Below are 16,014 nucleotides of genomic sequence, written 5' to 3'. Positions count from 1 at the left end.
TATATTAAAATGGGACATATTGTAAGTCTAGTTAAACAAACTGTCCAAATTTTACCGTATTCAAAGTTTAATTTTCTTAATTTAATAGACTAGTCCTATTGCATAGAGATTTTGGTAAACAAACTCAGTCAACAAATAATTATTTCTGGTTTTGGTTGCTAGCCAAGTAAACTAGAAAAGGGACCACAATTCTCCACTGACAGCAGGTGACAACAGTAGAGGTCATCATTTAAATGTTATTTAATATCCTAAATCCAGAAACCGGCAAAAACACAAAGATGTAAACTTCATCACACAAAATTAAAAATTCTGACAGAAGAGGTCGGTAGGTGAAGGAGCTGCTGTAACCTATCAGAACTTCCCATTACTTGGGTCCAAGGATGGACAAACACCATAACAGGGGTGGAAAGAACATGTACAACAGAACGAGACACACCAGGATTCCCTGCTGAGGCACCCCGTTCACTGCATGCATCGCCAGACCATTCTACCTCTGAACTTCTACTTCCTAAATCACGAGATGAGGACAGCCATATTCACCTTCCCATGACCTAACAATAGGAAACAATGCTTAAAATCAGAAACAAAGGCACTAACCACAACAGAAGTAATGGATGAACCTGCCACACTGAAATCAAGAAGAACTGTCTACAAAAAGAAATCATGAAACCATCTAAAAATGTAAAAGCCATGAAACAGAAAAGGAGATGTACCTTACTTTTAACTGACAAAGAGCTAATGGATAGGATAATAAAGAAACTTTATAAACACAAAATAACAATAGTAAGACAGCTAAAATATGCTAAATAGTTCAGACAAATAGGCAAAATAAAATTCAAATGGCCAATAAATATGAAGAGATGTTCATTAGTAATCAGTGAAATTCAGATTAAATAATACTGCTTTTCAGGGTTATGGGGGCAGTGGTAAATGGTTATTTATTTAAAGCAACCACATAAGTCCTGGCACACGGAAGGTAGAAGAACCATAAATAAACTTCCCCAAATAAATTTTTCTTGGATCCTTCTAGGGGCTGTCACTATAAAGTCAACAAACCTCTAAATACAGAGCAACACAATATAGCACACGTTACGGTCAGCGCTGTGAATTGTGTAAGACTGATGAATCCCACACCTGTACCCCTGAAACAAATAATACATTATACGTTAATTTAAAAACTCTTAAAACTGAAAAATAAATAAGTAAATAATAAATACAAAGCAACGTGCCTCAGTCTTAACATCCATTAATAACCTGAACTTAACGATGGATGCTTCCAAAGCTAAGAATTAAACATGGGCTTCTCTCTAGTGAATATACAGAAAAATTACTCTACCCGCAGATTGAACGCACTAACCCCATTCCTGGCTTCCTGATGCCTTTTGGATTCTAATTTTCCCTTCATCTATGACCTTCACCCCCTTTCTGTTCATTTTGCACTATTATAATGCCTGCACCCAGGAAAGGCACTTTCAGCTCTTTCTGAAGACCGCAAGGGTGTAAGTAAAGATTATAAAACAAATCTCTGCCTGCAAGCACCGGCCTAGAAGCCCTGTGCATTACCATAAGTCCTGTCAGCAAGATACATCTGTGGGTCACACACAAATAAACCAATTTTTTCATAGCAGGGGGTTGCTATAGAGAAGACTCAAAATTTGAGAAGTGCGCTTGCTGTTTGGCAGATACCTTAATTTAGGCCATTCTAAAAATGTATTGGTCAAAGTGCATTCTATGCCATTGGAAGGAATGACACCCACGCACCTGATTGTGACCAATAGACTAATGAGGTCAGTACGTACCAAAGGAGAGAAAGTCTCTGCAGAGTAAGGAGGGGGTGGTGTCTCCACAGCAATTTCAGGGTCCTCCTGTTCACTCTCACTGTAGCATTCTATACAAAAATGAAAATGTTTTATGTTTCAACACTGTCATCACTTGTTCCATAATGCATGAGCAGGGGTTTTGCTCCATCTGGCTATTGCAATTCCAATCCGATTCAGAAAGGACTCATCTATGGAGCTACCTGGTGCAAGGAGATTACATAAGAGGGAGAAAATGAATAACCATATTAGGGTTTCTGCCCTCACTGGTGTCTAATACGTATGAAGAGGACTAGCCATAGCTCAGGGAAAATAAAATAATTCCTCAAAAGAGGTGTGAGTCATATACTAAGGGATCATAAAATCAGGAGTCATTCATTTTAATCATAAGAGCCATAAGGAGGTGAAAATGGCAGCATACGTAAACCATCAACAGTGCGCACAGAGTAATATGAGTACCAGTGTGAGGGTGTTGTCTGAACCAACTATATGGAGACCCCTAACAGATGTGGGAAAAAAAAAAATGAAGCTGAAAGTTTGCTTGAGGCCATATCACAGAAGGCCTTTAGTACCAGGATAGGGAGAAGATTTTTGTGTAATGATGTTTTCCTCACAATCTATAACCGCATTTCAAATATACAATGGGTATTGATGTTGTGGCAAAAAGGACCAAGGAGATGGTCAGGACACTGATTTCACACTCTTGCACTATAGTTCTTTATTCTTTTAAATCACATTACCACTTTTCCATTTCTCAAATTCAGCTTTTATAATTTTTGCTATCCAAAGATATAACACCCCACATTCCAATTCCCAAGTTTTATATGGCCTGAGCACTTCATAAATAGTATTAACTTTGTGACCCTGGCACCAAAAGCCTCCTTCTTCTCAATATTCAGGAGTAAATGCATCATTAAGAAGATTTTGATTCCTGTAGCTTTGAACCCAGAGAACTACAGACTGAGCTAAAAATATGGCCTGTGTCCTAATCTGACATTCAGTTTCCTAGCACAGACACAGAGTAATTAGCCTCAGCATACACCTGGTGGAAATATTAAAATATCAGAGAGGAAATGGTGGGATGAAAGTTATCTGTCTAGATCATGACGAGATCATGTCTCTGAGTAAGAATTCAGTGAGTGGGGCAATAAAACATTTGCACTGGCAGTTGTTTGAGATGTCAGTGAAGCCTACAGCTGCTAATGTGTGGGTGAAGTGTAAAAAGCATTCTTAGCCAGCATGGGAAGCTCTATTCCATGTCAGTGAGTCTGTGTGAATATGTCTGCTTCTACAAATTTTCAGATAATTTTAAATGCCAAAGTATGTTTCATTAGGACAAGACCAAGCATAGAACTTGACATTGTATTTCCATCCATCTCATCCTAATATTCTTGCTAAGTTTTCAGAAATTTAAAATAGAACATACCTTCATCCTTCGTAACAGATTCATGATGGACTACAGCAAACCCAAGCTTGTTTAACCACCTAAAATTCAAATAGAAAATAAATGCTTAGCCAAAGAGATGGGTCATCTCCTATCCACCTTCCTTCTAGACCCTGAAGGAAGGTCTTGTGCCAGACTTTATAATGCAGTTATCATAATTCTAGAGTCAGACTAAACATTTCCAGAAACAGCATGAGTTTGTAGTATCGAAACCTAAAACCATTTGTTTCACAATATTTTCCTTACTCGGGATTTTCTTTCTAAGACAAGAAACAAGGTGGTCCATTATCCAGCTTGCTAAGGTGGGCAACTACATTAAATATTCTAAATATATGAAAAAATATATCTTTTGTAGTTGTGCATTTCAAATTTTTAGCAACCATCAGAACTTCTATCACTGAATTTAGTAATCTGACCATTAAAGTCCCATCTCTATAATTCTTAAAATGTAATTTTATTTCACAAAAAATAAAGAAAATATGATCCATTTTTAAGGTAGGATTTTTATATTAATCAGTAAAAGATCTCAGAGTTTGGCAGGTATTCCTAAGCTACAGAAATTTTTAATTCCTTGAAGAGTTTTCTTAGGTAAAAAATGACAATGTCCTTATCTTACCGATTTACCATTTTATTGGCAACGATTTTCAGCTAAACATCACTAACAAAAACAAAAACAAAAAACTAAACAAACCTTAAGGAACTCAAACTTGGCTCATGACCTCAGGCCATTGGAGTTCCTTCTCAAGGGGTTAGTCAGGAACATATTTTATGACACAAATTTGTAAAAGACACAAAATACATCTATTTCATATGTTCTTAGCTATATAACCTTCTATTTAAAGAGAAAATATTGTTTTGGGGTGGTAATACTCTGATTTATTTTCCACTTCTTTCAAGTTTTTTATATTTTTAAAAAGTATTCCATAGTGTGTGTTCACTTTTTTCTTTTTTTGAGAAACCAGTACATTCAGTAGCAGCCTAAGTCAACCAATACCAATAAAATAAGAAGAGTGTTATGTACTTATTGACTCACTTATGCTCTCCATTTCTTCTAGTCCTGTACTGCCTTGTGAATTAGCCAGCACACTGTTCCCCTACCACTGCAAAATTATCGCATATTCCCAAGTCTTCAATCATCAACAAATTAGACATCCTTCCCCAACCCTCAGTGGTCTTGCCATGGTCTTGCCATATTTATTTTTTAGTAAAAGGAAATACATAAATTTCATTTTTAAAAACAAATAGGGCTTTCTGCAAGAAGATCAATGAGCTTCAGCCTCATTTAAGAATCCCCTCAGGTGTGCCTATGTGGCTCAATCCACTGAGCATTCTACTCCTGATTTCTGCTCAGGTTATGATCTTCGAGGTCATAGGACTGAGCCCTGCATGGGGCTCTGTGCTCAGTGAGGGTCTGCTCCTCTCTCTCTCTGTCCCTTGCCCTCTGCCGTTCCCCTGTTTTTACACTTTCTCTAAATAAATAAGTGGTTTTAGGTTTCAATACCACAAACTTGCATGTCATTTCTGGAAATGTTTAGACCAACCATAGAATTACAACAATTGCATAATAAACAAACAATATCTTTTTTTAAAGGCATTTTTAGAAGCCCTTTCAGTATCTGACAACTATGAGAGGGTTTTTTTGTTTGATTTGGTTTTTTTTTTAGATTTTTATTTATTTATTTGACAGAGATCACAAGCAGGCAGAGGCAGGCAGAGAGAGAGGAGGAAGCAGGCTCCCCGCTGAGCAGAGAGCCTGATGTGGGGCTCGATCCCAGGACCCTGGGATCATGACCTGAGCCGAAGGCAGAGGCTTTAACCCACTGAGCCACCCAGGCGCCCACTATGAGCTCTTTAATAGCCACTTAAAACCAGACTAACACATGAGCCCAGGCCCCACCATAGGAACCAGAAATTGTTCATCAAGACCTGATAGAATAATAAACAACTAACCAAAACAAAAACAAACAAACAAAACAAAACAAAAAGGGGGAAATCACAGAAAAAGATACAAATGGTAGTAAAAAAACAGAAAAAAATTAACAGCCTCCATAGTACTTTGGGAAATGCACATATAAGCACAGGAAAATATTCACCACTAGTTGGGCAAAACTTTAAAAAACCACTGATTTCTAGAATTTAGGAGGAAATATTCTCATCCTTTGTTCAGATGAACATCAAAATTGATATCTCCAGTTTTAAGCAGGCAATTTGATGATACTAATCAAAATTTAAATATCCACCCCCTAATTATAAATGTCTATCCTACAAATGACAAATAAATGTGGAAGGATGTTAATCGAACAAGACTTGCAATGGCAAAAAGAAAAAACACTGAGATGATATAATCATCCATCAACAGGAAAATGGATAAACTATAGCACTAATTTCTTCAGTACAACAAATGTTATTATGAAGCTAATAAAAAAACTGGGAAAGAAAGTCTTCTGATGGACCGGAAAAATCCTAACATACTAGTAAGTAAAAAAAGCAAGTACAGAACACTATGACTGGTCTAATTCACTGTACTTTTAAAACTATGTATTTGCATGTGTGCGTGAGTTGGTATGCAAAGCAAAGTATCAGGAAGGATGTATGTCAGTCGTACTGTTAAAAGTAGTTAATCCTGGGGTGCCTGGGTGGGTCATTTGGTTAAGCATCTGCCTTTGTCTCAGGTCATGATCCCAGGGTCCAGAAATAGAGCAGGGCTGGCTCCCTGCTCAGTGGGGAGTCTGCTTCTCCCTTTCTCTCTGCCTCTCCCCCTGCTTGTGCTTTCTTTCTCTCTTTCTCTCTCTCTCTCTCTTTCTCAAATAAATAAATAAATAAAATCTTAAAAAAAAAAAAAAAAAAAAGTTAATCCTGAAGAGAGAAATTGAACTGGAGGGTGAAGTTGGAGGTATGGAAAGGTTTTCATTTTACATACTAATGTATTATAAGATTTTTTACAAGAATATGTTTTATGTGTCATTTAACTAGAAGAAACATTTTAATGTACAGTTTCAAAAATTGATCAGGCAAAGCACAGTGAATTTGGTGATTCACTTTTAAAATACCAAAATAAACTATTCTTAGTTTATGTCTGGTTTCTTGACCGTATACAGACCCTTCCCCCCACCCAAAAAAAGCACCTAAAAATAAAACAGACCAACTTTTTTAACATACCAAGACAAAAAATACTTTTGAAGTGAGAATGCCTGAAACAAACAAACAAAAAAGACATTTCTAAGTTCCTTCCAGAATACAGAAATACAGAAATATGGCAAAATGAAAGAGTATGGACAATAAAGAAATCATTCTTCCCAGCCCTTACCTAACTCTCATATTCTTTTAATAGCCACCACTAGTTACTTGCTGTGGAAAACAGGATTGTTTAGAATCTTGTTTGACTGTTTCCTTTCCGGAATCCACTGGCTTAAAGGACCTTTTTGCTAAGAACTTCTTTTAAAAAAAACATTGAGATAGTAGAAAAATATCTATTCTTGCTTAAATAGATGGATGCACCAAAAAAACTTATATTTACATAAAAGAAGATGACAGATGTTTCCTGGGAGTTTGTTGTATATTAACTCAATGTGTTGGAGGAGCCCAAGTGTTAAGAAATTGATATACAAAACAGGAAGGTTCTTCCCACAAACATGTCTGAGAAAGGCAGCTACCAACCAGTCTTTGTTTGGAAAGCCCCTCTTCCATTACCCTTCATTACTTACCCCTGTACTTGTAAATTGAGGGTCCCTGCAGAACACACAGCATTTCTATTAAACGTAATTACCTTTCCTGACATTGTCCCTGAGAGAAATGTCACCACCCAAAAATGCAGTTTCCCAAGGAAGCAAACTTCTAAAACAGGAGGCATCTCTCCACAGGCCACTCCCTCCTTCCTCAGATTCTCTGTATCTCACCAAGAAGCACCCAGCCACATTATTTACTGTCTTAAACTGGCCACCTCAGTAGGAAAGGGAGCTCTTCAGGTGCCCCTCAGAACAAATCTTTAACTGTCATCTGCATCATCTTGTGGGAGAAGAGAGAAGTTAACTTGGAGGCCCAAAGGGATTGACCTTGATGCCGATTACACCACCCCAGCACGCCAGGAAGGACCACTGGGGACTAAGCAGTAATTCGGACCCTCACTATGACGGGGCTCCAAGTACTTCTGGGTAAGCCATGAAGCCTTTCACACACCATCAAAATACCTACCGCCGGCTAATCCATGGGATTCAGTTACCAATACAAATAAAGAGAGAAATAAAGAAATTAGTAACGTCTTTTGTCTTCTTTGGGGGCATCTGCTCTTCTTTTTCTCAGACTCTTGAGAAAGCCAAGGGGAGAAAGCTAACATCAGAAGGAGAGTAGACACAACTTCTCTCTTCATTTAAGTAAATAAAAGTCTTGTTTGGAAGACCCAGTTTGACTGTTCCTTGTCTTGTCATTTAACATTTAACATGTCTGTAGAGAGTCATTCTGCCCTGATCTGAAGGTTGTGGTGGGTGCTTAGGGAAGAGGTTGAGAATGTTTCCAGCTAGATGAGGCTGCTGAGGGCTGTCCTGTGAGAAGGGGGTGTGTGTGTGTGTGTATGTGTGTGTGTGTGTGTGTGTGTGTGTGTGTGCAGCTTACACATGTTTATTGAAAAGGAGCTTTTTTCTTTAGGTAGAGCAGGAGGATAAAGAGAAATTAAATAGAGAAGACTGATAAGGAAATCATTATGTATAACTAAACAAAAGAGATTAAACCATAAGCTCTCTGAATGAATTATGTATGTATTTTTAATTCTATTGCCCAAGTTCTGCCACAGTGGGGCACCCTAGTAGGTATTCCACAGACACAATTTTATTAGTTATGTGAAAGTAATGAGGAACACTGAGGGATCTGAGAATAAGGCCTCAGTTAAGTAGAAGGCCCTCTGATGCCTCAAGTGCCTCGTGTATATATGGCCTCATTCAATTAACAGCCATTGTGGTCACACTATAATCTAAACCAGCAGGGGATGGAGTGGGGAAGGTATGTATTTATTCCACTTCTTTAAACAGGAAAGAAAAAAATAAAAACAGGAAATGGAGTTAGGGATATAAAATTTTATGTGAGATGTACTCTGAACAAGGATGTTTTGCCAAATTTTTTAGGACAGAGCATGGATTAGTGATAAACACAGGGATCATCATGATAATTACACAGCACATAAGAAATTTTACAGATTTTTTTCACACAGAATTCTAAAAGCTGTGAGATTGGCCACAGTACTTTCAGGCTTTTCTTCCTGTGATGCTGATTCTCACTGTAACATTTTCTTACAATGACTTCTGTCCTTTCCTCCTCAACGTCGTAGTTCCCTCAGAAGAATCTTATTACTTCTCCCTAAAATAGACATTTTGATATATGTAGTTCCCCAAAATGCTTCTAAATGGTGGAGAAGAAAGCAAGAAAGAGCACTTTAAGTGCTAAGGAGGTTGATCCTTAAAGCAACAGAAATACATAAAACAAGAAATAGGATGAAAATATGCTTAAAACTCAAACACCTGACCAAAGTTCCCGAAAAGATTAGATTTAGCAATTTTCTCTACTTACACACTCATTTCCTGTGCATTCTCAGCCGCAAAATAAAAGGTCTTGATCTGTGGATGGCTGATCTTAAAAGCACTTACAGGGGGAAAAACACAGCACATTAAGAATTAGAAATTAATGTAGTTGTTAATGGGTTTAAAATAAATCAAATGTAAGTGTGGTACTTCATCTGCTTTCTCTGTAGATTTACAAAAAATAATTTAGTTACATTAAATATCCATTGCCTAATCTCTATTTCATGTAGAGAGCAGAGAATTAATTCATCATGTTGAGGCATCCAGAATAAGACTGAGTCTTGGCTAGTTGATAGTTTCTATTTTAAACATATGGGCATATGCTTGTATTTTCATTTGCTCACTGCTTTGCTAGAAAGAGACAATAAATTAAAATTTACAATCTCAGAGGTGTCCCTTAAATGCTCAGATCAATAAAGCAAAATATTTACTCAAATTCAATCAAATACATACAAGAATGTTATGTGTAGGAACATAACCAAATATAGAACTTCCACACTGTGACAAAACTTTATCTAAGTCACCCTCTATGAGTAAAGGAAAAAATATATTTATATTTATTTTCTTTTAAGAAAACTATAAAACACTGAAGATTAGCAAACAATGAAGTGTTTCCCCTATATCATTAGATCAGAAGTCCTGCATTTTGGTAAATAACCAGTTTGGTCAAAACCACAAAAAGTAACACAACCTTATGTATCTCTGGATATGTGCAGCAACACTAGAGGGGCAGAGACTTAAAGCTAATACCATTTTATTCGTTTTCTTAGAAAAATCTAGTCCGTTGCCACTACTGGTAAAACAGGTCAGTAGGAAAATAAATGCCTTTCTGATAAAACAGGAAAAAATGTCAAAGGTAGAAAAAGAACCACAAGAAAAAGGGTAAGAGGGCACATTTGCAAAATGTGACTGGATGCCATCATGGCCAGAACCAGTGGATGGGAATACAGTTGGCTGATCTAGAGCAGTTCTGTGAGTTCTAGGCAAGTTCAGACTTTCTGGGCTGTTCCCTTCTCAAGGACCAGAAACTGGTGTCTTTTTTTGGTTCCTGTATGTTCTCAAATCTTTTGGACTTAAATAATATCAGGGTATAATCCCAAAGTCTAAGATAACTCAGAGAATGCTATTTCCAGGATGACAATGTTATGAACTAAAAAGAAGAAACAGGTCTTGCTAGTAGTATAACTGTAGCTCTGGAAAGTCCTATTGAACGAGTCACTCTCTTCACCAGCAAAATATCTTGACATCTGATCTCCTAGCCAATCCTGGATGGGAGCTTGTTTTTCGTTCCATCTCAGACACGGTTGTTAAAAACATGCCGTGCCAAGGCTCCATGGGGTTTTAAGATCCATCTGTTCCACAAAATGAAATTCCAGAAAACAAGAGGTTAAAAGCTTCCACTGTTGTTTAGGATGCCAGCCCATAAAATTCAAGAATCTCGGACGTTTGGGTGTTATCTCCATAACTTCCAAATCATCACGTCACTCAAGAAACTAAAATTATGACGGGATGTTATTCTGGCTCAGGGTTTTGTGGAAAACGATAGACAACTTACTGCTTTTTCTTGCATTCAGATGCTCTCTCCACAGTGAAATCGGGCAGGTTGGCAAATCCATCAGCCTTCTCTGCCTGAGAAAAATACATACAACAGATATGAATAAATGAGTCAATCCTAGCAGTAAGTTTATAGAGATGATATACATTGAATAGAGATTATATAATGAAATGAAATAGAATCAAAAGATATGTCCCTGGGTCAGCACTGGAGTTATCCAGACACAGATTTTATGAAAGAAATTATATTCTCCTAGTAAGGGACGCCTGGGTGGCTCAGTTGGTTGGACGACTGCCTTCGGCTCAGGGCGTGATCCTGGAGTCCCGGGATCGAGTCCCACATCAGGCTCCCAGCTCCATGGGGAGTCTGCTTCGCTCTCTGACCTTCTCCTCGCTCATGCTCTCTCTCACTGTCTCTCTCTCTCAAATAAATAAATAAAATCTTTAAAAAAAAAAAAATATTCTCCTGGTAAGTCATCCAGAATCGTTCCATGAGAAGTAACATGACACAGCTTAGTGATGGCCAAGGTAGGGCATGCCTAAAACTTAGCCCCCCCCCTCTTTCTGCCTCCCTGGAAAATACCATCGCTAACCCGCTGAATTAGTAGGCATCCTCAGCATCATCCTCATCTCCAATAAGCCTGTTCTCATACTCAGGAAGCTACAAGCACAGAAGGTAGAATGTGATTAGCATCCTAGCATATGGCAGACAGAGGCTAGAGTTTGGAGTTAACAAATCAAGGTTCATGTCATATCTAACAACTTACTGGTTATTAGAAGGCTTAAATGAACTCAAATAAATAAAATGCTTAATGGATACTCAACAAACAATAGTTCTTCTCCCAAATCTGTAGGTAGTTCTGCAGGGATTAAACTACAGAGCCATATCTTGGAAAATCTCAGTTCTGTAATCAATTTCTAGGAGGCCTTTCTTCAAAGGAAAGAATGCAGGAAAAAAAAAGGACCCTTTTGGACATCACATGAATGTTCCTTCAAAACAACAAAAATTCTATAGGAAATGTAATTATCGTTCTACCTCTGTGAGAATTTATTAATCTTTATGGATAAAATACAACTGAAGCACAAGAAGATTGGATTGCTTATCACAGATAGAACCCAAATCTTGTTCCATCTATACTGGTGTCTCTGAGTAGAGAAATACAGTCCACAAGATTAATCATAAATCAATCAGGGGATAATTGGAGATGAGTAAAAAAATTGATTTTGAAAATATAATCTTGGGACACCCGGGTGGGGCAGTCATTTAAGCATCTGTCTTCCGCTCAGCTCATGATCTCGAGGACTTGGAATTGAGTTCCACATCTGGCTCTTTGCTCAAAGAAGAGCCAGTTTCTCCCTCTCACTCTTGTGTTCTCTCTCTCTGACAAATAAATAAAATCTTTTAAAAAAAATACAATCTTAATTTTAGACACCCGCTAGCTATTAGCTTAGTGTCATGGGTCCTCTTACTTCACTTAATTATTCTGCAACTCTTTCCCTTATCCCCAACCAGAGTGCAAGTCCTACTCTTTCTTCAGAAAAATTAAACTGAAACATTCAAACTTATGCCTGTTCCATCTTCCCTCTCCTATATGAGTTAATCTATCCAAACTCTCCATTTGAAATACTTTCTTTGTATGAGACTCAAAACTCAATTCTAAAGGGAACTTCCTTCTTAAAAAATTATATATATATATATTTTTTTTCATTCAACTCAACTATTTGTTGACAAACAGGTTACTCATCATTTCGCCGATCTTATCTAAAAAAGAATATAAAGTACTTAAAGACTGTGTAAATCAACTTTTTTCTATAACACACAATGCTTCCTGTGGGTTCTTACCAGCATTTATAAAAGTATAGTTTTGAAAAACTGTTAGGCTCTGGCAATTCTACTCCTAGATATACACCCAGAAGAAGTGAAAGCAGGTACCCAAATAAATATATGACTATGCATGTCCACAGAAACATTACTCACAATAAGCAAAAGATAGAAACAGTCCCATCAACAGGGGAATAGATAAACAAATTGTAGTACATCCACACAATGGAAGATTCAGCCATAAAACCAAATGAAGCACTGATACATGCTACAGGGTAATTGAACCTCCATAGCATTATGTAACGTGAAAGAAACCACACACAAAACATCACACCTTATAGATTTCATTTATGTGAACTCCCCAGAATAGGTAAATCCAGAGACAAAACACAGACGAGTGGTTTCCAAGGGGTGAGGAAAGGGGGAATAGGGAGAAACTGCTTAATGGGTAGGAGTTTTCCTTTTGGTGGGTTGAAAATGTTCAGAACTAGACAGAGGTGGTGGTTGCACCACATGGTGAGTGTACCAAGTGCTACTGGATTGTTCACTTTAAAAAATGGATAATCTTTTGGGTTTTCCACATAGAGTATCATATCATCTGCGAAGAGTGATAATTTGACTTCTTCTTTGCCGATTTGGATGCCTTTAATTTCCTTTTGTTGTCTGATTGCTGAGGCTAGGACTTCTAGTACTATGTTGAATAGCAGTGGTGATAATGGACATCCCTGCCGTGTTCCTGACCTTAGTGGAAAAGCTTTCAGTTTTTCTCCATTGAGAATGATATTTGCAGTGGGTTTTTCATAGATGGCTTTGATGATATTGAGGTATGTGCCCTCTATCCCTACACTTTGAAGGGTTTTGATCAGGAAGGGATGCTGTACTTTGTCAAATGCTTTTTCAGCATCTATTGAGAGTATCATATGGTTCTTGTTCTTTCTTTTATTGATGTGTTGTATCACATTGACTGATTTGCGGATGTTGAACCAACCTTGCAGCCCTGGAATAAATCCCACTTGGTCGTGGTGAATAATCCTTTGTGGTATATATACACAATGGAATACTATGCAGCCATCAAAAGAAACGAAATCTTGCCATTTGCGACAACATGGATGGAACTAGAGCGTATCATGCTTAGCGAAATAAGTCAAGCGGAGAAAGACAACTATCCTATGATCTCCCTGATATGAGGGAGTGGTGATGCAACATGGGGGCTTAAGTGGGTAGGAGAAGAATCCATGAAACAAGATGGGATAGGGAGGGAGACAAACCATAAGTGACTCTTAATCTCACGAAACAAACTGTGGGTTGCTGGGGGGAGTGGGGTTGGGAGAAGGGGGGAAGGTTATGGACATTGGGGAGGGTATGTGCTTTTGGGTAAATTGGAAGGGGAGATGAACCATGAGAGACTATGGACTCTGAAAAACAGTCTGAGGGGTTTGAAGTGGCGGGGGGGGTGGGAGGTTGGGGTACCAGGTGGTGGGTATTATAGAGGGCACAGCTTGCATGGAGCACTGGGTGTGGTGAAAAAATAACGAATACTGTTTTTCTGAAAATAAATAAATTGGAAAAAAAAATTTTTAAAAATGAAAAAAAAAAAATGGATAATCTTGGGGCGCCTAGGTGGCTCAGTCAGTTGAATGTCTGACTCTTGATTTCAGCTCGGGTCATGATCTCAGGGTTGTGGAATCAAGCCCCGAGTCAGGCTCTGTGCTGGGCGTGGATTATCTCCCTCAGGGCGCCTGGGTGGCTCAATGGGTTAAAACCTCTGCCTTCCGCTCAGGTCATGATCCCAGGCTCCCAGCCCTGCATCGGGCTTTCTGCTCAGCAGGGAACCCCCTTCCTCCTCTCTCTCTCTCTCTCTCTGCCTGCCTCTCTGCCTACTTGTGATCTCTGTCTGTTAAATAAATAAATAAAATCTTTAAAAAAAAAAAAAAAAGATTCTCTCTCTCTTCCTCTGTCCCTCCCTCCAAAAAAAGATAGTCTTATAAGAATTTCACCTCAATTAAAAAACATAACTATGTTAGGCTGAGCCATTTTTATGTAAATTTCTATAATTTTGTTAGAAAGAAAACAACTTATATCCACTATTTGCTTCTATTTCCTCCCCTCATTCATTGCTATGACCACTGTTCCACAGAAGCTATAGTTACATGAACCCCAATGAGTTTCATGTTGCTAAGTCCCATCAACGTTTTGTGGTCCTCACTTAACTGAACTCTAGTAACTGATAATAAAACTCAAGGTCTACATCTAGACATACCTCATTTCTTGCCTTTCTGACATATCCCTGTTGATCCCTTTCTCTTCCAACTACTCCTTGCTTGCTTTCACGAAGTCCTCTTCTCTTGCCTTTTTCTTAAATGTCGGTGTTCCCCAGACTTCCAAACACAAACCTAATCTCTTCTCATTCCAATACTTTCTGTCAGGGACCATATGCATAATCATGGCTGCATGTATCACCACAATTACACACATATTCAAAATCAATACCTCAAACTGGGATTTAATCCTGAGCTCTTGTCCCAGAGATCCAACTGCCTGGTGTGCCTGTTCACATGAGAATTCCATAGGTTCCCTCCTACAGACTGAATATTTGTATTCCTATTCTGAAGCCCTAAGCCCCAGTGTGATGGTATTTGGAGGTGGGGCATTTGGGAAGTAACTAGTTTTATATAAAGTCATGCGGGTGAATCCCCCATAATCAGATCAGTGCCCTTATAAAAAGAGGAAAAGACCAGAGTCCTCCACCTCTCTTTCTCCACCAAGTAACGTTACAGCAAAAAAATCAGCCATCTGCAATCCAGAAAGAAGGCCCTCACCAAACACAGAGTTTGTCAGCACCTTGACTTAGACTTCTCAACCTTCCAATCTATGAGGAATCAATGACTATTGTTTAAGCCACCAGGTGATATTTTGTCATAGCTGTACAAAGGAAGACACTCCCCAAGAGTCACAAATCCAACACCAAACTTACTATTTTATTCCACAAAACACCTGCTCCTCTTTTTTCTATGCTCTCTACTTCATTGAATGATATCACTTTCAGTCCTGTTGTCGAAAAAGAAAATGTGGCAGACATCTTTGACTCTTCCATCCCCTTCTCAGCGCACATACAAGTCATCGCAGAGATGTATTACCACTGCCTCTGTCCCAGGATTCCTTCCATGTACCACCTAGCACCTCCCAGCTTACCACTGATTCTCACCTCCCTTACTGTGAAGTCTGGCAAGCCATTTTCAACCTTCCTCTAATTTTGTCCTTCCCTCCAATATGATGTCCAAATCACAGTCGCAGCAAATCGTGACTCCTTGAACACACTTCATGTCACTTCTTTCATTAAAATCCCACACAGTTCCCAGTGGCCCTGGACCACGTCTGAGTGCCTCAGCAGAGCAGGAAGACCCTTCGTGATCCAGGCTTGTGTAATCACACACTTTCATCTCCCCCCCTCACGCAACCAAAAATACACAAAAATTTCAAACGAAGAAAAAACTTATACTCCCATTTGAGCTGAATTAAAATTGACACCAAATTTATGGCATTATCATTCTATAGACAATTTATTTTCAGAACAAAAAGCCCATCTTAGATGACAATATAAAATCAATCAACAAAAACTGAAATATAAATAAATTAAAAATCTCCATCAGGGTGGAATTTTTTTTTCTGTATAACTGAAATGGCTGAGAGTCCTTCAACTAAGAACCAAAATGAATTTGAGTAAAAGATTCCTTGGTTTTTCCTCAGTAATCCTTTCCTTCATTAAGAAAGGCATCTTTTCATTGTACTAAAGACATTCAAGCTGTATTC

The 16,014-nt window shown here is 38.3% G+C and overlaps 1 protein-coding gene across 7 annotated transcripts in view; it reads right to left on the bottom strand.

Moving 5' to 3' along the window:
* The window catches only part of IPCEF1 (interaction protein for cytohesin exchange factors 1), a 178,299-nt gene that overhangs the window by 40,844 nt on the left and 121,441 nt on the right, over positions 1-16,014 (bottom strand). For all 7 annotated transcript variants that reach the window (XM_044243551.1, XM_044243560.1, XM_044243598.1 and 4 more), the window contains 4 exons: positions 10,384-10,457; positions 8,818-8,889; positions 3,244-3,302; positions 1,800-1,888 (listed from right to left, as the gene is read on the bottom strand). In XM_044243551.1, coding sequence (XP_044099486.1) covers positions 1,800-1,888; positions 3,244-3,302; positions 8,818-8,889; positions 10,384-10,457 — 294 coding nt within the window. The remainder of the gene's footprint in view (positions 1-1,799; positions 1,889-3,243; positions 3,303-8,817; positions 8,890-10,383; positions 10,458-16,014) is intronic.

The sequence above is a fragment of the Neovison vison genome, chromosome 1 (genome assembly GCF_020171115.1).
Source record: "Neovison vison isolate M4711 chromosome 1, ASM_NN_V1, whole genome shotgun sequence".
NCBI classification, from domain to species: Eukaryota; Metazoa; Chordata; class Mammalia; order Carnivora; family Mustelidae; genus Neogale; species Neogale vison.
The sequence above is the reverse complement of the archived record's forward strand: the minus strand, read 5'-3'. Positions and strand labels throughout refer to the sequence as shown.